This window comes from Lissotriton helveticus, chromosome 1_1, assembly GCF_964261635.1.
Source record: "Lissotriton helveticus chromosome 1_1, aLisHel1.1, whole genome shotgun sequence".
In the NCBI taxonomy this organism is placed as follows: domain Eukaryota; kingdom Metazoa; phylum Chordata; class Amphibia; order Caudata; family Salamandridae; genus Lissotriton; species Lissotriton helveticus.
The window spans coordinates 1,107,267,975-1,107,295,500 of record NC_136057.1 but is presented as its reverse complement, the minus strand read 5'-3'; the positions used below and the strand labels follow the sequence as shown (position 1 = coordinate 1,107,295,500).

The following is a 27,526-nucleotide window of genomic DNA, read 5'->3' as shown; positions in this document are numbered from 1 at the left end:
CCCTGCTGACCTAGCAAGTGCTACGGAAGATATTCACCACAGTGTAGAATCCAAGTCTCAAAGAATGCTTCTGCAGAGTCCATCTTGGAGAAGAAGAATTTCTAGCCCAGATGCTCTCCTCGCAGTTTCACTGGGTATTCCACGGAGGGTAGAAGTTCTCTATTCCTTAATTCCTGACAGATAGCAATCAGTGCTATCTTATTTACCAATGTTTGGTTTCCCAGGCATTGGAAAAGCAACAGTCTCTATTCTTCCTACTTTACCACTTTTGCCATACTTAAGATCTGATCTCGCAAGTCCTCTTACTTGACCATCACCATCACAGCAGCCCCTGTGCTCCCGTTGGACCAACTCAAACTTCGTGAGAGCCAAAATGCTTTCAACGCTAAATTACAATGCTTGTTCATTTCAACTGGCTATGCTCCTTTCAAATTGGCATCATTCATTCATTGCCTTCCATTTACCATTCAGCTGTGAGAACACTGCCAGACAGTCCTCCCAGCTTTGCTAACATATCTTTCAATACAGACTTAAGTCAGTATCTTCTTTCAAGTCTAGATATGGAACTCGTAAGGGCCTTGTCACTTTGTGCCAAGGCCGCTTCTTCCCAAGGTTAGGAGGGCAAGTTTTTGCTGTTGACTTTGATGATTTCCCTCACGGAATAACAAATCATCTCTAGCCCTCCTCCTGCGTGAAAATTAAGCTATCCATCAAGAGACGCAGGATACAGGCCGGGACGCAGCAGTGCCGCAAGCCCACCACCAGGGTAGGTCCTCCAGGTTAAACTGTGCTGCTTTTTCCTCAGTGTTGGACCACAGAAGGCACGGTTGCCATGGGCTGCTAATGAGGGGGTCTCCAGTCATCTAAGATGCATGAACTTACTCCACTGGCTCACCACGAGCTCCCAGGCACATCCTCAGAGCTAATATACACTGCAGGGGCTCCAGTTAAGCCTCCTTTCCTCATATAATGCTTTGTTGCTTGTTTCACCCCCGTCTAGTGTCTCCAATGCCTTGTTCCTTGCCTCTAACTCTGGCAGCTGATGCTTGCGGGAACACCTCCATCAGCACTTTTAGGTGAACCAACAACTATCTGCAGCTCTTCCACCTCCAAAATTCACTGTCACACTCCGGCGGACCCCAGAGATATTATTCAGCCTACCTCTGGTCATAGAGATATCCAAAGGCCCAGGTTCATTGAACAAATCCAAGGAAAGGTTCCTGACCTGGATACCACAATGACGTGGCCATATTGCTGCCCAGCTCTCTTTAGGTCTGGCTTAACAGCACAACTGTGTGATCTTATGTGATCAACAGAAAATGCACTTTCACAGGTAATACTGAGATAGGAGCGGAAGCTGTACCAACATGTTTGTTGCCTTAAGTACAATATTTGATTTGGCAGAAGTTAGGTGCTTCCACTGAAAAAGAGTTCTTATATCGTACTTGTTGCCTTGTGAGAAATCTTATGCGCAAGACAACAGAAGTGAGTTGGTTATGGGGGCAAGACAATTATCAAGGCTATAGGGCTGATTGCTTTATCGTGAAAAGTTACGATAAAGACGCAAGGCATATTAATTGTGAAAAGGATATGTTAAAGTCAATCGGCATATAAGAAATAAGAAACAGTCTTCATCCTTATGAATTCATATATATTTAACTTTATGCACTACTTCCAATGTAATTTATGTTATCATATTGCACATTTCTGTATTTTATTGCTTTTATTGTCTTATATTTAATAAATGCTAATAAACAATTTCAACACAAAAAATAAAAAGAATGAATTGTTCAGAATTGTTCAGCAGAGAGGTACATTGTTAGATGTCCTCTTAAAGACAGCCCTTGTCTGATTACCTGTTCACATTGTCCTGAAAATGCTTGTATTTGCAGTGCCAGGATTGATGGACCAGTTCTTTAGTTTTATATTTTCTCTTATTATAGCTCCCCTTTCATTTATTTTCTTTGCCTCTCCCCATTTTAATTTTTCATGGGATACAATAGGTTCCCAGACAGATCTAACAGGGCACCTTCCGGTACTTTCCATCTGCTGTTGCTGCATCCCTTGTGAGGCCATTAGGGAATGCCACTGTCCATAGTGTATCATTCTTAGCTGGCCAAGAGACTGGTTCTAAATTAGGGCGCCATGCTCGAATTTAAAAACGATAATATACTATGTACAATCCCTCTCTCTAAGGAAGAGACCTGCTACTATGTGTAGTTCGTTTAGCATTTTTATTTATAGGCCAGACCTGTTGGGATTGCCAAGCTTGTTAAATAACCGTTCGGAAAATAAGGCAAACTATTTTGATGTATTCTTCTGCCACAAATTCCTTCAATTTGGCCTATCTTTGCCAAATAAATTAAATGTTACAGAAAACATAATTTGAGACATCACAAGAAATACATTGTCTAACTCTACAACCAATTCACTGGGGCAAACACTAAACTTAACTAAAAAGATTTACACACTACCTGTTGAAACAGCCACACAGATTTGACTCTTGGTGTCTTGGGTGGATAAGCATATCCTGTACTCTGTGCAAGGAATTAGCGCTGAAAATGTGTAGCTTGTTCCAGACGACGAAACTGTTTCCAAGAGGCCGCCCTTCTCCTCGTACAGGACAAGCGTGACGAAGGATTCGTCTCCCACGAGAAAATCCGGGTTCCACAAAACTTCTAACTGAGTAGCAAAATTGCTATTCACGGTCACTGGAAACAAGTCGCTGGCAACTAAAATAAACAACAAATAGAAGACATTATTTCAACCGTTTCCAATTACCCATTGTGACATGCAAAAGTATACTTAATGGGCACAGCTATTTCATTCTGAGTTCACAAATGATAACAGTGCTCTAATTTCCAGTTCAGTAGTCTATAATAAATCAGGGCTACTGGACTTATGCGGTAGCTGAAGACCAAGTTATGCGGCAGGTTGACTAAATTTTGTGGCAAGAAAAGGTCAATTTTGCACAGAAAGGAAGCATAATTGTGATAGTACTACTGAATAATTGTGTCATTTTTGTACATATAAACACTTTCTGGGCAAAGCTTTCACCGTATTCCAATTTAACATCCAGATGCATCATTAAGCATTTGCAAGATGACAACTCAATATTTGTGAAGGGTTTCCACTACACAGAGGCAAGTTGACACATTTTTAGTAACTTTTGATCCGCGCTAAATAATTTTTTTGTTAAATTCTGCAGGTTATGCAGCAGATGATGTTGATTATGTGCCAAATTCGGCAAATGTATAATTATGGGGAAAATGCGGTGGCCACAGAATTGCATAATTCCAGCTGCTCTGCCCAAAATCAGGGCTCCTAGTTTTATGATTTTTTTTGTTGACATTTCGGTCTGTATTTATTCATATTTGTCTTTTGTTCATTTTTTCTGTATTTATCCATATTTATTTTGGATTGTGTGAAAAAATGAAGCTGAAACGTGTTAACTGATAAATGTACACTATTTCTTGAATTACCTGATATGAAAACCCACAGATAACACATCAAGACACATAAGAAAACAAGAACAGGTTAGCATCAACCTTGTGCATATCTACTGCTGTTTAAACCGTATTACTAAAATGTCTTTCTTTTTTAAGCTCATTACCTGTCAATCTGTACCACTATGATGCATATAATGTAGCATACCACTTTTTCAAAGGCACTAGCATAGCTGGTAAATTTTCAGATTGTTATGTGTGAAATGTTTATGGCACCAGTCTGCCTCTGTAAAGTAAAGGGTAAGAACAGCTAGTTTCCTAGACCCAGTAAGCACTGCTTTTAGGAATATATCACAATTACAGTCAAGCTCATTTATAGTTCCGAAGTCATATTTCTTTTACTTGTATTTACATTCTTCAAAAAATCTTTACTAACACAGAGACCACTCCTGAATTTCCAAAAAAACAATATTTTCATTCACAAATGCGGGTTAGCCTGTTCCAGGCCATGCTCGTCCCTTGTAGTGCAGAAATATGAGTGAATAAACACTGTTCTGCAAACCACCCAAGAATGCAGATGGCGACATAAGAAGTATGGCTTATTAACTAAAAGAGGAAAGGATTTTGCTCAATCCACTGCAACAAATCCTCTCATTTTATTGAAGACTGGTTGATTATATTTTATGGAGTGTGCATTAAATAATGAGATAGGTGGGTTAAGATAGCTCATGGGTTACAAGCTACAGAAGTAGTTGAAGTAGTCATGTACTGACTGGGTTAATCAAAAGTGCAGTTTTTCTTCCTCCTCCGACTGGACTTCAAACATTTTTGAAGACTTTTTGCAGGATTTGTAGACCTCAACATTCAGCACAAGATACAGTAAGCCCTAGATACATTTTCAAAACAGCCACTGAACGATCATGTTACCAAAAGCCTGACATGAGATGTGCCAAGCAGCTTCACAGTCACCAACTCCTCTTGAATACAATGCCCAGAAATAAAAGAGAACGTTATAGTTTTTACTCCATTTGAGCTCCTCTACTAGACTCATCACAGGACCCATCTCTGTTTCTCTTCTAAGGGTTTGCAAAATAAAGTACTAACCCCCTTTTGTAAGGGCTCCAGGGAACAGACATCTAAGAAGAACACTGGCAGTCTGTAGTATCCTGCATTTACAGTGTACGGTGTTTTGCCCACCCCTGCTCAGCCAGTGCCTGTGCTCTGACTCATTAGAATGTTGGAGTCTGATGATGCCTCAGAATGTTGGGACTGAGAGCTGAAGTGACAGTTGGTCATGGGCTGAGCAGCTGACCGGCAGCTCCTGGTGGGGCTCTGATCTACAACATATCTTCTAGATGTTATCAACTGTACTACCCGTTATCCTTATGAATAAAACATCATATAATACTACCTTCCAGTGTGGTCCTCCTTCACTACATTTTTTGGCGACGAGATGATGAAGAAGCTACAACTACAAGGAGATTTCAGGTACATGACAAACAAGAGGACCTGGAGATGGCGAAATCTACTGCAACTACAACAAAAAGTTCATATGAAGGAATCCACAGGAAAGGATCAACTAAGAAAACGAAACATGTAAGTTTCTCACAGGACAACCAAGACTGAAACTAGGAAGAAACAAGCTTCTCACAGAAAAGAAGACATCTTTAAACAAGTAAGCATGAAGCACTACGCCTTTAAGCCCCATCAGTGTCCTCAACACCGGACAGCCCTTTCCCTGGCGTGCTGTGCCCTTCTACATTACGTACTTTGGACTTTGTTTATATCTACTGCTTGCTCTTTCATACTTATCAACTTTACAAGCAGAATATTCATCTTTATCATGCTGGTGCACTCCCTGGCTCACACTCTCACGACCCTAATTCTTACAACTACAATGCAGCATGTACTGTAGTCATTCTGATGCTTATGCTGTGTGACCTTGTGCGCATCAACACTAAGTTTAGTGGACTTTATATTTTCTACTTGTGGTACTGCCATTGTAACCACCTACAACTCCTGAAATTTGATTTGTTTTTTTCACTGGAAGAAAACATGTCCTTTTCACTCAAGCATTAATACCAAGTGATACGGCGCTTATGTCACCTGCCTACAATACAGTGATTGCTGTTTGCTGGACCTCACCACCACCTCGGTGCTTCAAGGTGTTTCTCACATGAGGCTCCTTTCAGCCAAGTGGTGTTTCACGGGGTCTGTGACCATTGTGTCTGTGTCTGCATCTGTGCGCTCATGCCTTCTGAGCTGTGAGACACTCTGTAGCCAAGGTTCTGCCGTTGGATGATCTGCGAGGGTGTTCTACTGTTTTGCAGTTGGTCTTGGGCTGAGCAGCTAACAGGCAGCTCCTGGTGGGGCTCTGATCTACAACATATCTTCTAGAGGTTATCAACTTTACTACCAGTTATCCTTATGAATAAAACATCATGAAATACTACCTTCCTGTGTGGACCTCCTTCACTACACAGTCTTTGAAGAGTGTCACGTTCAGCCATGGGATAAGCAGTAGAAATAAGCAGTAGACCGGTTCTTTTCTTATCCTGGTAAAAAATCTTCTGCACACATGCTCTCCTCCTTTCCAGGTAGGCAAGGAATCAAAGTCTTAGAATTGGTTTGGAATCAGAATGGAATTTTACTGTCAAAACTGGCTACTTGGGGTGTGGATGCCAGTAGGGTAACATACATGGCAGACTCCTCTTAAGTGCTCTCACTGGTGTTCCGGGCATTGAGTAATACAAATCCTTACAACAGGCAATCCATGCAGAGATCTTGTTGAATTTTAAAGCAGTCGGCCATGGAGGATGGTATGGTACCTATCTGGCTATGAAGCAAATAGGCCACAACCCAGGAACCAGGACGTCAACACCCACTCTCCTTCACCCACAGAGTTGAATGCCATAGCACCAGCTACAATACCCATTCTGGTATCTCCAGAGGAGGAGGTGATGTACCTGCCACCTTACCCTTGGCTGCATCGAGTTGGGAGAGGTCACTGGGCAGATGCTTGTGCCTACGCTACTGAAGGCAACCAACGGTGGTTCATGCCAACTGAATGGATGAACTAAGTGGTGTTGGTGTCTGTTCTAAACTCTAAAATGGCGGGACGCTTCAAACTACTCATCCTTGATCGAGAACCTGTGATTCTTGGTGTTTAGACACCTTCGCTCTTCTATGTGAGTTTTCAGTTTAGGTAGAATGAGCCATGCAGCTATTTCTTTTTTTGCCTCAACTGCATACTTGGAGCATTTACTGGCTGCACCATACCCGCCTGTTCCAATCATTAGTAAACTTTCCATTCCTCAATCCTCCTTTCCCTGTTTTACACCAGTTTAACTCTTCCAATTTTCTTCCTTCAGATGCAACAGGTCATTCCAGTGTATTTTTCTGCTTTTTCCTTTCCTGCCCTCCTTCCTCCTTGGTTACCTTGCCACACTGTTCCAGCATCTAGGTTAGTCCAGCCTAATTAGTCTTCAGTTTTCTTTCCCTCCCTAAATGTATTTCGTGGCCCTTGTGGCATCCTGGCATACATACTATAACCACACCTTCCCTATGAAGAGGGGGAGGGAACCCATGCTGTTACTGATGAATACAAATCCTACCATTATTTCGTATACACAGACTCCATTGATGAGCTTTTAATTGTAATTACCCCATCAATGAAATTGACGTTCAGTTTCTTGTTTAGGTAAATGTGTGAATTGGTCAATGTGGAGGTTGTGTATTATGCTTGTTAAGTATGCATTTTTCTGGCTGTTTGCTGTGCTGTCATTTGTGTGCACATACACCCATAGTTTAACAGAAATATTTCAAACAGGAGATTATATCTAAGGAATAGTGGGATCTTGTTGAGATCAAATTTAATGGGGTCATCTGGTGTATGATATAATAACAGATTTAAAAACCCAAGCTGACTTCTAGCAAATAAACACTCTAGAGTGCCTATTGTTCGGGCTTGTTGAGAATGGAGAACTGACTAAAGAAAATAGTTTTTTCTCTATACCAGATGACCACCAGTGAACTCAGTGATCAGCTGGACACTCTTGGAGTCACAAGTACTCCTACTTTTTCTGTCCCCCTGGTAAACAAATAGAAGGTAAGTCACTTGATCCTCAATGAGCAGTTCCAGGACTAGGGTGCCAGGAAGAGTCAGGAGCCTTTGAGTCTTCTTATAGCAGTCTTGTAGTATCTTCTTAATGAAAGAGATTTTCTTGCCATCTTGCCATGTACAGGTGGGTCCTGAGGTGGTGGAGGCACCCCATTACCACCTCCTAAACAATTCAGTCCAATAGCCAGTGACTGGAGAATTTCCTCCCTCCAATTAATGTCTACTTTCACACAAATCCCTCACCTACTAAGGCAGCATGTACTCTCCTGGTTTACTGCAAATCTTCCCTAAAGTCTTAAAATAAGATGATTTGCGTTGTCATCCACATAAAGGAGCTCTGGCCCTAGCCACTGTCCGGGCCAAACCTGGGCCTTTCTCCTACTGGGGCATGGGGCTTGAAAGTCCGGGAGTGCCCTAAAACATGAATGTTAGCAATTATTGAAAATTTGAGATGGCCTTGGTTATGGATGGTAGCAATTCCTACCACCCTCATTTGGCATCTACAGGTGAAAGGAGCAACTGTTACGGCTGCTTTTTGTTTTGCTAACTGTTCAGATCTCCCTCCCAGATGGTTAATCCTGGACAATTGATCGCTTGTTCATAACACCTCTGCCTTATGGGACCCCAAGGCCAAAACACTGTCTTCCAACTGAAGGCAATTTATCAGCCAGCCAAAGATGTGTACTAGACCCCTGGAGTAAGGATGAGAGGCAAATATGTTCTGAGCAAGTTCTCTCTCAGGCAGCACAAAGTACAACACTTTTCCACTACAGTTATCAAAAATATACTTTCTCCAGTAATACATTTTAGAAACTAATTGGAGAATAACTTTTATTCCTCACTTCAGTTTTTCTCTGGTCAATGTTCAATGGTCAAAGGGGAGAGGGGTTGGCCTAACGGCTAAGGCGCTTGACCTCGGACCTGGGGATCTGGGTTCGAGTCTCGGTAACGAGGCCAAAAAACATCCTGTGATTCTGGGCAAATCACTTAATCTCCCCGTGCCTAAAAATGAAAGTGTGTCCTCATGTAACGTAACTGGTGCTATGTAAAGCGCTCTGATACCCGATTCGGTTCGGGTCTAGTTCGTGCTATATAAAACTCTGCAAAAAAAAAAACACACTGTTTATAAAATAATCATTTAAAGCTAGGCCCCTTCATGGAAAATGCAGCTTTACCTGCATAGTAAAACATTTATACCATCGTGTTCACTGTGAAGGCAAATTATTGCCATTGTGCACATATTAGGCATCCACCCCTGTGGGCTTAGAAAACACTCTAAGAGTTTTTATATATATTTATTAAATATGAATACACTAGAAAGGTACATTTCTCAGCCACGTATCACTGCAATGCCTATAAACTTCAGAGCATAAGCTGCTGCCCATAGCCATACATTCTTTAGGTCTAGCGTTAGCCAAGACTCTATGATTTTACTAAATGTATACGTATATGTATAATATAACTTATGTTTAGGAGCTTTCAGCCAGCACTCTTCATCCATTGAACTGTAATTATGTCAAACACATTTTCATCCATCCACTACAGTACACAACATAGGGCAACTGGTCAGCCGACGGTCAACTTTACTGAGAGTGATTGCATTCTGCCCTTTCTGAAGGAGCATATCCACACATAGTATGTCCCTTCAGTGGCAAGGGCTTCTATGGCAATGTGTGCTTTTTTGAGGCCAAAAGTATATTTTTGTTATTAGACAATTTTGTTTTGGATTGACAATCGCCCAGCAGCATCCCAGCAATCAAGTTTTACAAAAACCAGCACAACACCAATACCTGACTTATTGGGTTCACTAATGCTTGTTGCCATATGTGTGGGTGGGTTAAATACACACCACAGCTCACATATTACATTTAACTTCCTCGCCATTGGTGCAAATTCTGCACCACCTTACAATGGACTTGCTAGAGAGTTTAATACACCAATTTGGAAAAACTATTCAACAACACAATTTTAGAGACGAGTATACAAACTATTGTTGTACTCTGTGGCAGAGTCACATTGCACAAGACTTCTAAAACCAGCTAAAATAAAGTTTAGAAAAACGCAACAGACCTGGTTGACCATGCAAAAAGGCCAATTTGCTTCATCACCCTGGTTTTGCTTGGTATAAATGACCTTTGTGGTGAACCACGCAACCCCTCTGGACTGACCACCACCGCATCCATGTTTTCTCAAAACCCACAGTTCACAAACTTACACCATGCCCCCACACAGAAACTGGAGCAAGATCACCAAAGAGCATCTTAAACTCCGCCCTCAGCTGCACCCCACCAACCACCACGACCGAAGCCAACTCTGCAGCCAACGAACTCCACAGATGGCTCACCGATTGCGCAAACCTGCTCGCCCCCCCTCCAGCACTCAGACAGACAACACACTTCAGAAGCCACCTGGTTCACCAATGACCTCTGAGAATTCAAGCGCTCGTGCCAGCGACTCGAGAAACCATGGAGGAACAACAAAACCTCAGAAGCACACACCGCCTACAAGACCGCCATGATAGAACACCACCAACTCATCTGGTCCACCAAGAGGAACTTCATCCAGGACAGAATCCTCTCCAACTCCAAGGAACTCTTCAGCATCATGCAAGAATTCACCGAACCCCCCCATGTGAAACCTCGAATGTCCCTCCCTCCCAGGACCTCTGCAACAAACTCAGCTCCTACTTCTGCAACAAACTCGGCTCCTACTTCCATTACAAGATCAGGACTCTATACGACAACTTCAACTAACAGAACCAAGGCACAGACAACAACAGCAACACCACCCAGCCGACCATCACCGCCTGGACCCCTGTCACCACAGAAGACACCACAAAGACCAAGAGGAGCATTCACACAGGAGCCCCACCTACCCACACCCGCTGCACATCTTCCACAGAGCCAGCTCTGTCATAGCACCTGAACTAGGACGTACTATCAACTGCTCTCTCGAAACAGGCACCTTCCCTGATGACTAAAAATGCGCAAAAGTCAAACTCCTCCTCAAGAAGTCCTCCTCAGACCAGATGGGCCTCAAGAACTACAGACCCATCTCCCTCCCCCTTTTACCGCCAAAGTCACCGAGAAGATTGTCAACAAGCAGCTCACCAACTTTATAGAATCCAACTTGCTCCTAGACACCTCCCAATCCAGATTCTGCATCAACCACAGCACAGAGACCGCCCTCCCAGCTGCCAGGGATGAGATCTGCACTCTCCTTGGCCAAGACACACAGCAGCACTCATCCAACTGGACCTCTCAGCAGCCGTCATCACTGTCTACCACCGCACACTATCCCCCAGACTCCACGACACCGGCATACAGGGGACTGCCCTAGACTGGATGCGCTCCTTCCTCGCCGACCAAACTCAAAGAATCCGACTCCCACCCTTCCTCTCTGAACCCACAGAGACCAGTAGAGGAGTACCCCAAGGTTTCTCACTCAGCCCCACATTCTTCAACATCTACATGGCCCCACTTGCAATCATCATCACAAAATACGGACTCAGCACAGTATCCTACGCAACAACACCCATCTCATCCTCTACCTCACCGCGGAACCCAATACCACCAGACAGCTTCCAGGAAGGAATGAAGGATGTTGCATCCAGGGTGAGCAGAAGCTGAAGATCAACGCAGAGAAGACAGAAGTCATCATCCTCAGATCCACCCCCTCCATGTTGGATAGTACCTGGTGGCCACACGGCCTCGGCAACCCCCCACACCCACAGACCACGCTTGCAACCTGAGCATCATACTCGACTCCTCCCTCACCATGAACCAACATGGTGCTTCAACACCCTCTACATACTCCGCAAGACCTTCAAGTGGATTCCCTCTGAAGCCAGGAAGACTGTCACCCATGCACTCATAAATAGCAGACTGGACTACAGGAACGCCCTCTATGCTGGAATTAACAAACCTCTACTCCACAAACTCCAGACCGTCCAGAACGCCGCAGCCAGACTTGTCCACAGCATCCCACAACAAGACCATATCACCCAGCACCTATGGGGCCTCCACTGGCTCCCCGTCGAACAGAGAGTGACCTCCAAGCTGCTCACTCATGCCTACAAATCCCTCCACAACACCGTACCCCAATACCTCAACAAAAGAATCTCCTTCCACACCCCTAAGAGAAATCTCCACTCTGCCAACCTCGCCCTGGCTGAAATCCCTCGCATCCGGACAGACAGAACAGGAGGAAGAGCCTTCTCCTACATCGCAGCCAAGACCTGGAACAAACCACCCCTCAGCATCAGATGAATCCCCAAAATGCAAGCATTCAGGAAGAGCATCAAGACTTGTCTTTTCGGCTGACACTGAGCTGCCCAATATACCCCCTTTCCGCAGCACCTTGAGACCCTCACGATAGAGTAGTGCGATTCACAAATCCCTGATTGATTGATTTATTGAACCAAGAAACAACTAGTTATAGGCAAAACAATGAAGCATCCTTAGTCCATATAAGCTACTCACATAACAAAATAGGTACTAATGAGGACTTGGAATTCAATAGCAATATACGCTAAGTATACAAAGTGGATTCTGTTTAAACTATACAAACTTAGTAATAATTATCTGTGTCTGGATGGAAGGTGGATGTGTAGCGTACATTCGGTTACCACCTTATGAAAATCCAAGTATGTCTCAATACACAATTTAAAACCAAGTACAGAGGTTAAAGCCAACGTGGTCCGTGCAACTTTGTAACCCAGTGTTAACATGTTTCTAAGTAGAGAATTCATACAAAAATGCACAAAAGTAATTTTCTGTATCAATTAAAATTACTGAATCTGGCTTGCAGCCAAGAGCGATGGCCACAGCCTGAGCGTGCTCCTGCCCTTCCGTGGATGTTTTTCCGACCTACAGCCAAGGAAACTGAGTGCAGAGCGTTGGAGGCCAGGGGCTTTAAACCTGCCCCCCCCGCATCGTGGGTGACTGTATGGCCTCTTGGACTGCGGTCGGCTGGCTAGAGTAGCCCGGGCCCGAGCATTGAAAATGGCAGCCCCGGCCCACAACTGCGGCCACCCGACGCCGAACATATTGCCCCCCTGGAGTGGTGCAGCCCACCGGCGGACTCCCGGTTGGCTCAAAGTGGGGGCGGAAGACTCGCGGAGGCGGCGTTGGGGCACCCTGGGAGGTGCGGGGCTGACCTGCTTGCAGCGCCGGGAGCGGCGAAAAACGAGGCCCCGGCTTTTGGGCCTAAGCGGAGCCCCGGGGAAAGTCGGGCGGAGGGTCACGAGGAGGCGTGGTTGAGGCCCAGCTTGGAACCCGGTGGAACACCAGAGCGAGTGTGTGCCACCGGAGGGAGGGCACTGCATTCAGCCCTCCTTTCTGAGGTGGTGTGAGCTTGGAGGCCCGTCTGCTGTGAAGCGGGGTTGCTCCGGTCTCGGGCGGCCAGACCGGCTGATGGAAGTGCTGTAGGGGTCCGGTGAGGAGACCCTGGTAGAGACAGGCGGAAAGCAGCGACGATATTCCCCGGAGAGTAGCTGTGTGGACCACATGGGGCGAGACAGTAGCCACCCGGAGTGGTTTTGATTTCCTGTTCGAGGGTGTGTGAAGCCAAGAGAGTAGCACACCAGTGAGAAGTAGGGTGCGAGAGATGGCCAGAGGGGGTATATGTGGAGCCAAATAATCCCCCACAGAAGTTGATAGGTACATGGGCAACTGCATTTGCAAGGCGTGGAGGTTTACTGGTGGAAGTGGTGCGGCCTGATTGTCCTGCTGGGGGCCGGTGTGGGGCCTGTAAAGGCGGATCCCAGAGCTGTGTTGCGACCTCCGGCGGCTCCTTCCTGGGGATCTAGGGGGGAGCAGTGAGTGGTGAATCTCGCAGGCGGGACCGGTTGAAAGTATCCACTAAAGGGGCTGTGTGCTGCCGCCAATACTGCCTGGACTCTGCAGCGTGACCAAAGGCGGTGGGCTCTGAGATGTAAAGGGGACAAACCTCTCTACTACAATTTGGAGTGGGTGAAGGACGGCTGAACCAAACTCAGATAGGTGGTGGACCCGGGCAGTGTAAATCTACGAGGCCTGGTCTCCGCATCCAGCTGTGGGGTTTTTTGCATCTCTGTGAAAATGGCGGCAGGGGAAAAAGGCGCAAAATCCAACGCCCAGAGGCAGCTAGCGAAATTTGCTTGGGCTAAAGGGGGTGAAAAAGGTGACTCACCGCGATCGGACAAGGAGGGACCAGTGGTGACCCAGGCGCCAGGACCGGAGCCGACTCTACATGGTGTTATGGCGGCGATAGGTGGAATACGTATCTTGGTGGACTTAGTCACAGTGGAGGTCTCGTTGCTCAGAGCCGACTTCAGGAAAATGGACGAAAAGGTGAAGGAATTGAAAATTGTGACGAGTGCTCTGCAGGTGGACAACTCGGAGCTTCAGAGCCAGATGCTAGAGCTGCAGAAAAAACAGGAAAGGATGTCGCAACAGCTGGATGATTATAAAGGGCGGGCCCGCCGCAACAACATTCAAATTTTAGGGGTTCCGGAACGGACGGAAGGGCCAGCTGCGGACCTGTATGTGGAGGACTTAATCACGAAGCACCTGAAGCGCAAGACATTGTCTAGCTACTTCTCGATTGAAAGAGCTCACAGGGTGCCAGGTGCCAGGTGGTTGACCTAAACCGGGCGCCCCCCCCCCCCCCCCCAAGGCCGCTGATTGCCAGAGTGTTCAACCGCCGTAACAGGGACATAATTTTGCAAACTTAAAGGTCTGGCCCCCCTCTGAAAGTGGAGAATTACGAGGTGGTGTCCTTTCCGGACTTCCAGGCCCAATGTACAGGCGCAGAGAAGAAGTTTTCAAGCGGTCAAAAAGGAGCTGAGGGACCGAGAGGTGAAATATGTTATGTTCTTCCCGGCACGGCTGAGAGTGGAATCAGATGGCAAATCATGGTTCTTTGACTCGACGGAGGCAGTGTGGGATTGGATGGAAGGTTGGCGCACGGTAGGAAACTGGAGGAGGAACCGCCCTGATAGACCTGGACTGCAAAAAGACACTCGGTCAGGGGCGGCGGGTACGGAGACTGCAGCGGAAACAAGCAGGCTGGAGGATCAGGACTGAGCAGCTCCTGTGTTCTACTGCGGGACCTGGATTTGCAAATATACGCAATTAGGAGGTCTATGAGGGGGAGGGACTCTGGTTCATTGAACTAAGACTGTTTTTTGCACTCTGGGTAAATGATGTGAATTATCTGTTGACTATATTGATGTTGCTTAGTTTTAGCATTGCAAGGATGGCTGTGAATTTAGATAATTGTATACTGAATCCGCGGGAGGGGGGACCGGTTCCCTCTGCATTTCTAGCATTTTTTTGGGGGGGTGAGAGGCACTTTGCCATGTTTGGGGGTGGGTAGTTCTAAATCCACAGGCAGGGAAGCAGGGTGGGGGGGGGGGCTGGGGAGTTAGGGGGGCTTGGTGGGATTGTTGTTTCCAAAGTACTGATCTGTGTTTTCACTGTGGACGAGATTATTCCTTTGCCAAGGGTCTGAATGACTGTTTTCACTGTGATTGTAACAAGATACACTGTTTTATTTTTTATGTTTCGTTTCTGTATGACAGACTGAAAACTGGTGCGAATCCCTTTCTATGCAGGCTGCAAATGATATTGTTGACCGTGTTTCCGACCTGTGATATGATGTTTATCATGTTGTTAGATGGTGGCTGACCGTGATTCCGTGCTCTCTTCCTAACCTGGAATGTTAATGGGCTGGGTGATAAAATAAAAAGAGCCATTGTTCAACAATACCTAAAGAGACAATCCCCGGACTTAGTCCTCTTACAGGAAACCCACTTGGTTGGTAACAAAAGTAAGGCCCTAAATAGATGGGGGTACAAGCTCCTTGTGCATGCTGACTACACCACTGGCTCCCGGGGTACATGTATTTTGGTTAGGAGAAATGTTCCCTTGATAGTTCTTAATACATGGGCGACTCTGCTGGGCGTTTTGCAGTGGTAGAGGCTCAGTGGGAGGGGAGAGCCTTAAATATAGTCTCAGTTTATTTGCCACCGGCTCTGGGTAAGGCGGCCTTGGTAGAGCTGGGCCGGGTGCTAACTGATCTAAATGACGGATAGACGCCCGAGACGACAGGGCATGAGGCCAAGTGAGCTTATAACAGACTTTATCATGGCACTGGGTCTCTCAGATGTGGGGTGGGAGTTACAAGGCGTTCCTATAGACTTTACCTATTTCTCTAGTGTGCATGGCAGCCTTTCCCGGATTGACTACTTTCTAACGTACGCGGCACCGGTGGGCAACTTCAGGCGGCCTAGGACATATCCTCGAGGCCTATCTGATCATTCCCCAGTAGGGATAGACTTTACTCATGGGGATCTGCAGCAGAGTCGTACTATAGTTATTAACCCATGGGTGCTCAAAATCCCGGATATCAGGGAGGAGCTCAGGGTGCAGACTGGATATTTTCTGGAGAAAAATGTGGGCTCAGTAGCGTCGGCACAAACTATTTGGGAAGCCTATAAGGTGATTTTGAAGGGATAAGCCCTATTGCTGAAAGTGCACTATGTTACAAAACGGCGTGAGATCCTGGAACAGCTGGAGGAAGCACTTGGACAACTTGAGGTGGAATATGCGTTTCATCCTGCGGATGGGGTACTGCATAGCCTGACGCTCAAGAAGGAGGAATACAAACTAAAGGCTCGGGAGCATATGTTGGCTAAACAGGCGGCTACCCATCACAGGCTGTATGAGCTTGGAGACAGGGCAGGGAAGACGCTGGCATGTTTGGAAAGGAAGGAGCAAGGTGCGAGGTGGGTACCCCCAACTGACGACGCCGAGTGGGGAAGTTCTGTATCGCCCAGGTTAAATAGCAGATGCATTTGCTAACTATTTCGAAACTGTGTACTCGCCCTCAGCTGTATATACCGCGGAAGACTCACGTCAATTGTTGGCAGAATGAGACTTGCTGACTCTTTCGGAAGTAGATAGGGAGTTACTAGATGCGGACCTTTCCGATGAGGAGATTCAGAAGGCCATTGACCAAAATAAATATGGAAAGGCGATGGGGCCCAATGGTACCCCGGTGGAGTTTCTTAAGGCAGTGGCTTCCCAGGTGGTCCCGCACTTGCGGGGAATGTATCGGGAAAGCTGGGAACAGCGGCTGGCAAGCATTGTGGTGATATACAAGGCTGGTAAACCGGTGGATGATTGTCGTTCCTACAGACCGATTTAATTGATTAATGCAGAGGCGCCGGTCTTGGAGGCGAAGGTGCTCGCCACGCGGCTGGGAACAGTGATATCCTCCCTTGTGCACTCGTACCAGTCTGGCTTTATGCCAGGAAGGAACAGGGCTCTTAATATCCGTTGGCTCCATAACGTGCTGGCGCGTCAGGGATATCTAGAAGAAGATGCAGTCATACTGTCCCTTGATGCTTCCATGGCGTTTGACTCAATTGAATGGCCATACATGTTTGAAGTTTTGGAGAGAGCAGGGTTAGGCCCTAAATTCATACGGTGGGAGCAGCTACTTTATACGGACATTTCTGGGCAGGTCAGAGTGAACAATTACACATCCAGGCAGTTCTCTCTCCAAAGAGGCACCAGACAGGGTTGCCCTTTGTCGCCAATAATGTTCGCGCTTATGCTGGAGCCCTTGGCGGCTTGGATACGGCGGGATGTTATGACAAGGGGTCTGCGGTGGTCCCATGATTGCGAAGATAGAATATCACTTTATGCAGAAGATATATTGTTATATCTTGCAAACCCATACAGGTCCATCCATATGGTCCTTAATATTTTCATACATTTTGGAAAGTATTCAGGGTACGCTATTAATTGGGGCAAGTCGGTGTTGTATGTGCTTCATGGACAGACCCCACGTCTTCCAAAAGACTGTGCTTTAATGGTCTCGGAAGATGGTTTTAGATACCTGGGAATCTTTGTCACGCCAGATCCGGCCCTCTTTTATAGTCGCAATTTAGCGCCCTTGTTGACACGGTTGCGGGCTGACGTCCAACATTAGAGATCTCTGCCATTGTCACTGGTTGGCTGTGCTGCTATTTTTAAGATGCTGGCCCTTCCACAGTTTCTATATATTCTACAAAACTGCCCGCATAGAGTTCCAGATGCATACTTTAATGCAGTGGAGGGGGAGGTGCGTACGCTACTCTGGGATGGGAAGGCCCCGAGGATAGCGCTTCAGAAATTGGTGAAGGGATGGTATGATGGAGGCATTGCGTTATCGGATATACGGCTGTATTACTGGGCCTCGCTACTGGTGACTGAATAGGTGGAGATACGCCTCGCCGAATGATCCGGCATGTGCTCTAGATAGGTATCAGATGGATAGATCTGGCTATCTTGGGGCACTTTACTCTCGGACTAGGAGGAAGCATTTTATAGGCCCCACTCAACACACGCTGCAGATATGGAGATTAGCCAGTTCTCGTTTGGGTTGGACAGACATGTTTACTAAAACGACGCCGCTGTGGTATTCACAGAAGCTGGGTATGCTTTGTCATCACCCGGTATTCGATAAATGGGATATGATCGGTATTTCGACGGTTGGTGATTTGATTAAGAAGGGTAAAATCCTTCGGTTTGAGGAGCTACAGAAGGCCTACCGATTGGCGCCCAGTGAGGTCTTTCGCTATCTACAAATACGGCATGCTTTGATGACGGCGTTCCCTAGTTGTGTAGACATACCGGAGTCGTCCCCTCTGGAAGATCGTCTGTTGGATGGACAGTTGCACACCAAGGCGATCTCCCTCACTTATAGGAAACTTAGTATAATGTGCCTGACTCTTTCGTAAAGCTTAAGGAGAAATGGGAAGGGTGGGAAGGGACCTAGGGACAATTGAGGAAGAAGACTGGAGGCAGGCATTAATGTCTCCCAGAGAGGCTGCCATCACACTTAGATTCCGCCTTATTCAACTCCGTATTTTCCACCGCTCATATCTGACTGGGGTCACTCTTGCGAGGATTGGGTCTAGGCCGGACGATCTTTGTCTAAGGGGCTGCCGGCAGTCTGCTTCTTTTTACCATATGATATGGGAATGCCCTATGGTGCAGAGCCGATTGGACAGAATCACAACACATCTGCATTCCGCGCTGGGAAAGCCACTTACCTTGACACCACGACTGGGCCTGCTCAATATATGGGAGGTGACTGATCATGCAGATTCAGAACAGCAGTTTATAACGTTGGGTTTCACACTATTTATGAGGGAAATCACTAGGGGATGGGGTGGAGTACGGCCGCCTGCAGTGGCGGTGTGGCAGAGGGAGCTAGATAAGTGCATGATAGCTGAGAAAGAAGTGTTTGTTGCGAGGTGATGCCCGAAGAAGTGGGACAGGAAATGGTCCAAATGGAACTTGTATAGGGGGGAGATTTGTGTATCACCTGGGGTGGAATTGGAATTGCGAAGGAATAGAGATGGGGAGCAAAATATGTAATATGTACATTTAATTGAACTTGATTTCTAATATGACGCTAAATGTAACCTGCATTGTGAAATTGTATGAGTAACAGTGAACTTGTCTGTCATTCTTTCAAATAAAAATATTTAAAAAAAAAATAATTACTAAAGCGGTTGTTCAACTTTTGTTCTAATAAAAAAACTTTTGTTGGAAACTATGTTCTGATTTAACATGTAAATAGCATTTCAGTGTACACAGACCTAAATCATTTCTTAACCATGATAGAGAAAGTAAATTGGAAGAAATACACTTTTGGTCCTGCAGTGGACACAAACCACTAGGGAAAGCATCCTTTACACTATACAGTAGTTGCCTTACCATATTAGGTTACGGATTTGGCAGTACCTCAGCTAAAGTAAAGACTGCAGATTAATGGCTCTAAGTCTCCTGTAAGTAGACACAATGTCTTGCAAGCGAGAGTCCATGCACTGACTTACTTAAGACCTAAAGTATAGTATTGGGGGAATAGGGCAAACTGGCAAAGAGGTGAAGTTGCCTGCCAAACATACCAAAGGGCATAAAACAACAGACAGTTCCCCCAAAACATTCAGGGGTGCTAGGGTGAAAGCAGAAGAGAACTTTAGGAAGGGGCGGATATATGTCCTGCCTGAGGGGAAACTGCATTTACCATGCAGACCTTTCCTCGCAGAAGGTTTACCCTGCATTCTTTACAACAGTGGTAAGTACCAAACTAGTAAGTATTTTTACCTCTAACCTGCAGTACTTTTGTATGCAAGTAAGTATTTTTTTATTAACATACTTTATGTTATTTTGAAAGAAGTGATTTGTGGGTTTAGGTATGGGAAGGTAAAGGGCGGTAAGAAGGATTTCTGTCCTGGGAGGAGAAGAGCTAAAAAGGAGGAGGGTGATTTTAGGGTTATGGGGTTATTAGAGGTCAATAGAGATAGGGATGATTTTAAGCTTCAGAGGTGGATAGAGCTAACAGGGCTGAGGGCGAGTTTAGGGGTTGGGTAGAGGAGAAGGGAGGTGAGTTGATTTTAGGGTTCAAGGGTGGGCAGAGCTAAGGGTTCAGATTGATTTAACAGTTCAGGGGTGTTTAGAGGTAAATGGAGGTAGAGGTGATTTTAGGACTCAAGGGTGAATTGAGGTATAGGGAAGTAGCGACTATTTTAGGGCTTAGGGATGGGTAGAGGCAAAATAAATTCAGGGTGAATTTGAAGTTCAAGGGTGGGTAGAGGAAAAGGGAGGTAAAGATTATTTTAGGTACAGGGGTGGGTAGAGGTAACACGAGGTAATCAAGATTTTAGGGAGGGGTGAATGCAGTGGTGGCTGGTAACATTTGAAAATGGTGAGGAGTAAAGTTTGGGATGAGTTGTAAGTAGGCTTAAAATGTGAAAAGAAAGGACGTAGAGTGACCAATGATGTACTTAAAGTACCAATAGGCACGTGGGAGCAAAATTGTGCAGAAAAACCCAACAAACTCCCCATCCTGCAACACACCTTCCTCAGATAAGTTAAAGCAGGTCGTGAACACGCTGTAATACATCTGCCTCTCATTCACAAATGAAGTAATATACAGTAGCCATCTTCGTAAACACACTCACGCGGTTTCATTATTTGCGCTTATGTCTTGCAGTTTAATCTGGCTGGAAGTGCAGTCAGAGGCTGGTGTATGCTGCATGCACTCCGAGATAATTGGTTTTGCTGCTGCTGGGAGGTTACCATAGCCAGGACCGGGGCTTAAAGGTCAGAATCAAGGCAGGGGGCTTAGGACTGGAGCAAAGTGAAGTGGAGCAGGCGGACGGCAGAAGAACTGGTGAGCCTCACCTGGCGAAGTACTGTGAGGGCCTGGAGTCTGTTTTGTCCAGGAGGGCTCATGACCAGCTCAGCTTCAGGGGAAGCAGGCGAGCGTCTGTGAGGGCCTGGAGCCCACCCTATGTATAGGCCTTGAGGGGGGAGGGTCTGGAGCCTGTTATGTATCGGCAAGGAGGGTGAGGGCCTTTGCAGCACCGCATGGAGAAGCCAAAGTCCTGTGAGGATCTGGAACCTGGGGGGATGTGTTGTTCACACCATGTGCAGGTGGCATAGATTGAACAGAGTGCCTATCCCCTGTGTACAATCTTCAGCAATGTGTGTAGTGTCAGCCCATGCACTACAGACACATAGAAACATGGCGAAACAGCAAATCCTCTGAAACAGTCACCGCCTACAAAATAGCCACCACAGCACACCACCAACTCATCGAATCCACAAAGACAAACTTCCTCCAAGACTGAATCCTCTCCAACGCCCACAAATCCAAGAAATCTTCTCCATCATACAGGAAGTTGCCAAATCAGACAGTGAAACAACAGATGGTCCACCCTCCCAAGACGTCTGCAATAGACGCAGCTCCTTCTTTCACCTCAAGATCTAGACGCTTTACGACAACTTCAAAGACCAAGACCACTGCAGCGCCTCAACTGCCACCACCAGCAACACCCCCGCAAAAGTATCCCCTGACCTGAAAACTTCATCATACCTTTCTACTGAAGTCAAAGCAAAGAGGGGAAGAAAGAGCAGTAAGGCAAAGCCTCTTCCTGCCCCTATTCCTAAGATTACCCCATCTCTGCGTTTCTTATTTCAAGGTTATTCCGCAAGTGCTGGAAATTGGTCAAGAATATCAGCAGAGGGGTAGTACTGCTATTGAATTCAATCCAGGGGCTAGGGATATGGCGTCAATTGAACATGACTTAGCTTCATCCACAGCACTTATTAACGCTATAGATAGCTTGGTACGGCATGAAGATTTTGACCCTGATTCTGCATTACATTCTGCAGAACATCCCTGTTTGGGGGGGGGCGGAGATCCACACAACAACCAGATTAGTCGAGCAGGTCCAGTCGTTGAAGTTACCGCTTCACGAACGGAGGAAGTCGTTCCGCCCTCACTTTTAGAGGGTAGTTGTAAAGACCCTCCCAGCAATATTGCTTCGGACAACATCGAAAATAACTTTGAAGAACGAACACTTTCAGAGCCTTTTTTGACATCCAAACCTGCTTCTAATTCTGCTGATGGTGATCTTCTTTCTTGTTTTGAAGCAAATGGAGCTTTAGATCCCAATTCAGCACCCATCTCGGTCGCCTCGTTGCAAAAGATGTTTGCATCACTATCAGCCGAGATTAAGCAAGGTTTTGTCGAGTCGGCCTCAAATCAAAGAGAAATAAGGAACTTTTGCGAGTCTCTAGACGAAAAGATAGGCAGTCTGTCGGTTAGAACTCAAGCCTTGGAAGAAACAGTGGGACAAATCTCTATGCGAGCTGAGGGTACCCAGGAGGACATCTTGAAATTAAAAAGGGAAGAGCTGGCCTTATCGGAGAGAATGGAGGTTTTGGAAAACAACGCAAGACGCAGTAATATACGTATCCTGAATGTTCCCGAAGGCAGCGAAGGTACTGATATCAAGAGCTTCATTATCGCTTTATTAAAAGAATCTCTAAATCTCCTGCATTCCAAAGAGGAGTTAGCGACCGATATACAACGTATCCACAGGGATCCATTCAGGCGTAATCCACAGAGGGCTAAACCGAGAAAAATTCTCGTAAATTTCCACACTTACTCTTTGAAGGAGCATATCTTGAACCTAGCCTTAAAGCAAAAATCACTAACAGGCAAAGGCTTTAACTTCCAAATACGCTCTGACCTGTCCAGATTTACCCTTGATAAACAGTGGGAGCTAGGCAGAAGAATGGACGCCTTTCGCAAACTGGGTGCAACGGTGCAGATGGGCTTCCCCGCATCTCTTAAGATAATGCTGGACAATAAAATGTACAATATTCGATCAGTGCAGGCTGCAGACGAACTTTTAATGTCTTTAGGCAGCAGGAAGGAGAAAGGGGCTAGTTGAGTGGTAAAATATGCTTAACTCTTCAATCGAAAAACCTCTTTCTAGTTGTAATTCCCCACCATCATAGGCTCGGGTATAATAAAAAATAATTTAAAAAAAGAGTTAATATAAAATATATACACACACAAACTTAAATATTAAAGGAGAAAAAAAAAAGAATAAAAAGGAAAGGGGAAAAAAAAAAAAAAAAAGACAATAATATAGATGTAGGCCTTTCGCTTAGATGTGGTAAAACAACAAGAATCTATTTGGAGGAAAAACCAAAAAGGAAAAAAAAATAAACACTTATAAAATATGTAATAACATCTGAAAGGCGAGTTATTACGATATATTGAGAGGCACATGAGGTGGGGACGGGGAAGAGCAAGGGGCACTTACTTCCGGAAACTTCCGGTCAGTGAGTACAAGGGTTTCCCAGGGGAGGGGGGTGGGTTCCAGGGGTCACTGGGGGGTGAAGGGGCACAATAAAAATAGGAAAAAATATCCACTTTTGTTTGAGCTCCAATCATCGTACTTTTGTAAGCTCTTTTTCCCAAGCGTCCTTACTTATTGCTGGCAGAAAAACATGAATCTTTACACACTGGCAGTCTCTCAAAGTAGCCCATATTCCCAGTACTATGAGTAGGCTCAGGATTTTATCCTGGAACGTTAATGGTCTCCGCACCAGACCTCGTGCTAATAAAATCATGCAATATCTTCGAGACGCTGATGCCGGGATCATTATACTCCAGGAGACACACTTAATTGAAAGCGAAATGCTTGAGCTAGCCAAAAGGAATAGGTGGATAGAATCCTCAATCTCAACATCTCAATCATTAAACACGCGGGGGGCTTCTATTCTTTTTAAGAAACCTACGAGTTTGAAAATTTTACAGCAGAAAGTAGATTCTGGAGGGAGATGGGCCATTGTAGCAATAGAGATAGGAGGTATGGTAATAACATTAGCAGGCTATTACGGGCCTAACTGCGATGACCCTTCCGTACTAGAATCTCTATTTCAACATCTTTTAAGCTTTCCAGAGCCAGCGATCATAACCGGTGACTTTAACCTCACCTCTACTGGACGAATCTCCTAATAGTAGACAGATAGTTTCCTCTAAATCTAGAAATTGCCTTCTAGGCTTAATGAATCAATACGGATACGTCGATATTTGGAGGCTTAGAGAGGGCCAGAGGCAGGGCTTCTCATTTAGAAATCTCAAGTATAGACACAAATCAAGAATAGATTTTATCCTAACTAGCAGAGCTTTGGTCGATTCTATCATCTTAGTAGACTATATCCCATCGCACCTATCAGATCATTCCGCGATGAAGCTAGAGTGGGGAGGCAAGCCTCCCACAAGATTGTGGTCCTTTGATAGATCATTCCTCACATCAACAGATGATATAGAATTTCTTCAATCAGAAGCGCGCGAGTTTTTCACTATCAACATGAACACAGCCCCAGCAGGTACTGTTTGGGACACTTTTAAGTGCACACTAAGAGGCATCGTGAGGAATAGGGCGGCTCATAGAAGAAGGCAGTACATGGAAGAAGTACCTTCTATTGAGAATAGCATGTCTGCCGTTCAGTCCGATATTGATACTGGTAGATTTATAGATAATCATGACTTATCTCTGAAACTTGCAGAGATATACGGACTAAAGAGTAGCCTATCATCGGTCCTAGAGAAGCGTGTCTTACAGAAATGGGAGGCAAGCAAACTCTCTCACTTCCAGTATGGGGAAGGGGCAGGAAGATTACTGGCCTGGAAAGTCAAATCAGATCGGGTCCCAAATAACATTGCCTCCGTCACATCTGAAAATGGCACCTTTTCAAGCGATGCAGAAATTAGGGACACTTTTAAAACATTCTTTCAATCAATCTATCACGAAGATCTTAACGTCACACATAATGATATCACGAGCTGGTTGGAGGGTATCTCCCTACCATCCTTGTCACTTGAACAGAGTAGATTTCTGGAAGAGGAAATAAGCATTGTTGAAGTAGAGATGGCTATAAGGGGAGCAAAAGGGTGCAAGGCGGCAGGTATCGATGGTTTACCGAGCGAAATATACAAAAACTTTATATCAGAGGTGTCCCCAATTTTAGCGGCTTTATTTAATCAAATATTGAGGGATGGAGAAGTACCGCCTGCTTCTTGGGACAACGCCTCTATAACCCTCATTTTGAAGCCAGGGAAGCCTCCCTCGGATTGTGGCTCATATCGGCCTATTTCTATTCTAAACGCCGACTATAAAATTTTTGCCACTATATTGGCCAAACGGCTTGGCCAGGTTGCGCCTGATATAATACACTCCAACCAAAAAGGCTTTATAAGAGGGAGACAGCTATATGAGCTCACTTATGAACTAGTAGGTTCTATAGATGTGGCCAGAAAAGAAGTTCTTCCCTTATCTATTCTTACGTTGGATGCCACCAAGGCCTTCGACAGGGTGAACTGGCTGTACCTGTCGGAGGCCTTGAAAAAATTTAACGTCGGAGATAAATTCCGTAGAGAAATCGATTTGCTATATCGTAGCCCTTCAGCTTCAACCTTGATTAATGGGGGCCTTACGGCACCATTTAGGGTAACTAGAGGAACCCGACAGGGCTGTCCCCTGTCTCCCCTTCTTTTCGATTTATATATCGAGCCCTTCGCGCAAACATTAAGAGACAGTACACTTATCAAACCTTTTGTCTTCGGAGACTGGGAAAAAAAAGTGACACTTTATGCTGATGATATAATGATTTTTACAACAAACATTAATGCAGCATATCCAGAGGCCATTGACCTAGCTGTCAAATTTGGAAAAATCTCAGGATACGAAGTGAATGCCTCTAAAACAGAGTCAATGTCTTGGAATATCAACTTAATTACAGGCAATGAAACTTCAAGACCTCAACTACGATATCTGGGGGTAATTATAGTTAAAGACATTGACTTGATTGCTTCTTTAAATTTTGCCAAAAAAGCAGCGCAATGCCGAAAACACATGAGAGACTGGTCGCACCTTCCGCTTACTATTTTAGGTAAGGTTAATCTGGTAAAGATGTGTATTCTGCCAAAGATCTCTTTTCTATTTAATTCAATTCCACTTTTTTTTTATCCTAAGTTAATTTCAAAGCTACAGAGCGCGATTTCTACTTTCATTTGGAATAACAAGAGCCCAAGAATCTCTTGGAAGAAAATAAGACGCTGCAGAGAGAAGGGAGGGCTGGCGGGACCAGATCTTCAGGTTTACGCATGGGCGTTTCAGCTCTCGCATTCACGCATGCTATTAAAAACACCAGCAGCAACAGGGGTAGGCCGCATGTTCTCTACTTTATTGAATTGTGAGGGAGTAGGACAGGTCAGCTTTCTGTTTAAATTCGGAGACCCCAAATTTTAAAAATAAATAAAATTGAAGGTATTACAGGGGATAGCATCCACGTGGTATAGAGTGAGGCACGCGATTAAATTGGGGTATTACTCAGAGAATGCTCCTATATGGGACCTACCCGCTCCCCCAGCTTGGGCAGAAGATGCACTAATACATCCACTAAGAGAGGCCGGAATCAACACTTGGGGAGACCTGTTCATGGATGGATCTCTACTTCCTTGGGACTACTTAACCATACAAAGTCGGGCCAAGCCTGTCAAGATTCAAATACATACAAATTTCAAGCTGGTCTCAGACATATAATGCACTGTTGCAAAACCTGTCGAGGGCAAGGCAGGAACCTACCCACCTTCTGGAGACTGCTGCTGGGCGCTGGGCTGCTGACGCCGCTGGTAACTCCCGCTGACGGCGCCATTCACCATCTCGGTTGCCGAGGGGAGGAACTACGGTTCCCAGCGTCCCTTGCGGCTGCAGACCACCACTTCCAGCCCCACGCACCAGGAGGTGCATAAAATCTCGGAGCTCCCTCGGTGGAGCGGGAACTGTTGCAAAACCTGTCGAGGGCAAGGCAGGAACCTACCCACCTTCTGGAGACTGCTGCTGGGCGCTGGGCTGCTGACGCCGCTGGTAACTCCCGCTGACGGCGCCATTCACCATCTCGGTTGCCGAGGGGAGGAACTACGGTTCCCAGCGTCCCTTGCGGCTGCAGACCACCACTTCCTGCCCCGCGCACCAGGAGGTGCATAAAATCTCGGAGCTCCCTCGGTGGAGCGGGAACTGTTGCAAAACCTGTCGAGGGCAAGGCAGGAACCTACCCACCTTCTGGAGACTGCTGCTGGGCGCTGGGCTGCTGACGCCCCTGGTAACTCCCGCTGATGGCGCCATTCACCATCTCGGTTGCCGAGGGGAGGAACTACGGTTCCCAGCGTCCCTTGCGGCTGCAGACCACCACTTCCTGCCCCGCGCACCAGGAGGTGCATAAAATCTCGGAGCTCCCTCGGTGGAGCGGGAACTGTTGCAAAACCTGTCGAGGGCAAGGCAGGAACCTACCCACCTTCTGGAGACTGCTGCTGGGCGCTGGGCTGCTGACGCCGCTGGTAACTCCCGCTGACGGCGCCATTCACCATCTCGGTTGCCGAGGGGAGGAACTACGGTTCCCAGCGTCCCTTGCGGCTGCAGACCACCACTTCCTGCCCCGCGCACCAGGAGGTGCATAAAATCTCGGAGCTTCCTCCGCATCGCGGACACGCGCGGACTGCGCCGGGCGGAGCCCGGGCAGAGGGCGGGCCGTCTGTGGCCGTCCGTGGTCAG

At 46.1% G+C, this 27,526-nt stretch overlaps 1 protein-coding gene across 3 annotated transcripts in view; it reads right to left on the bottom strand.

The window, feature by feature from the left end:
• The window catches only part of LOC144821473 (uncharacterized), a 616,628-nt gene that overhangs the window by 520,663 nt on the left and 68,439 nt on the right, over nt 1–27,526 (bottom strand). For all 3 annotated transcript variants that reach the window (XM_078678562.1, XM_078678582.1, XM_078678572.1), the window contains exon 6: nt 2,475–2,732. In XM_078678562.1, coding sequence (XP_078534688.1) covers nt 2,475–2,732 — 258 coding nt within the window. The remainder of the gene's footprint in view (nt 1–2,474; nt 2,733–27,526) is intronic.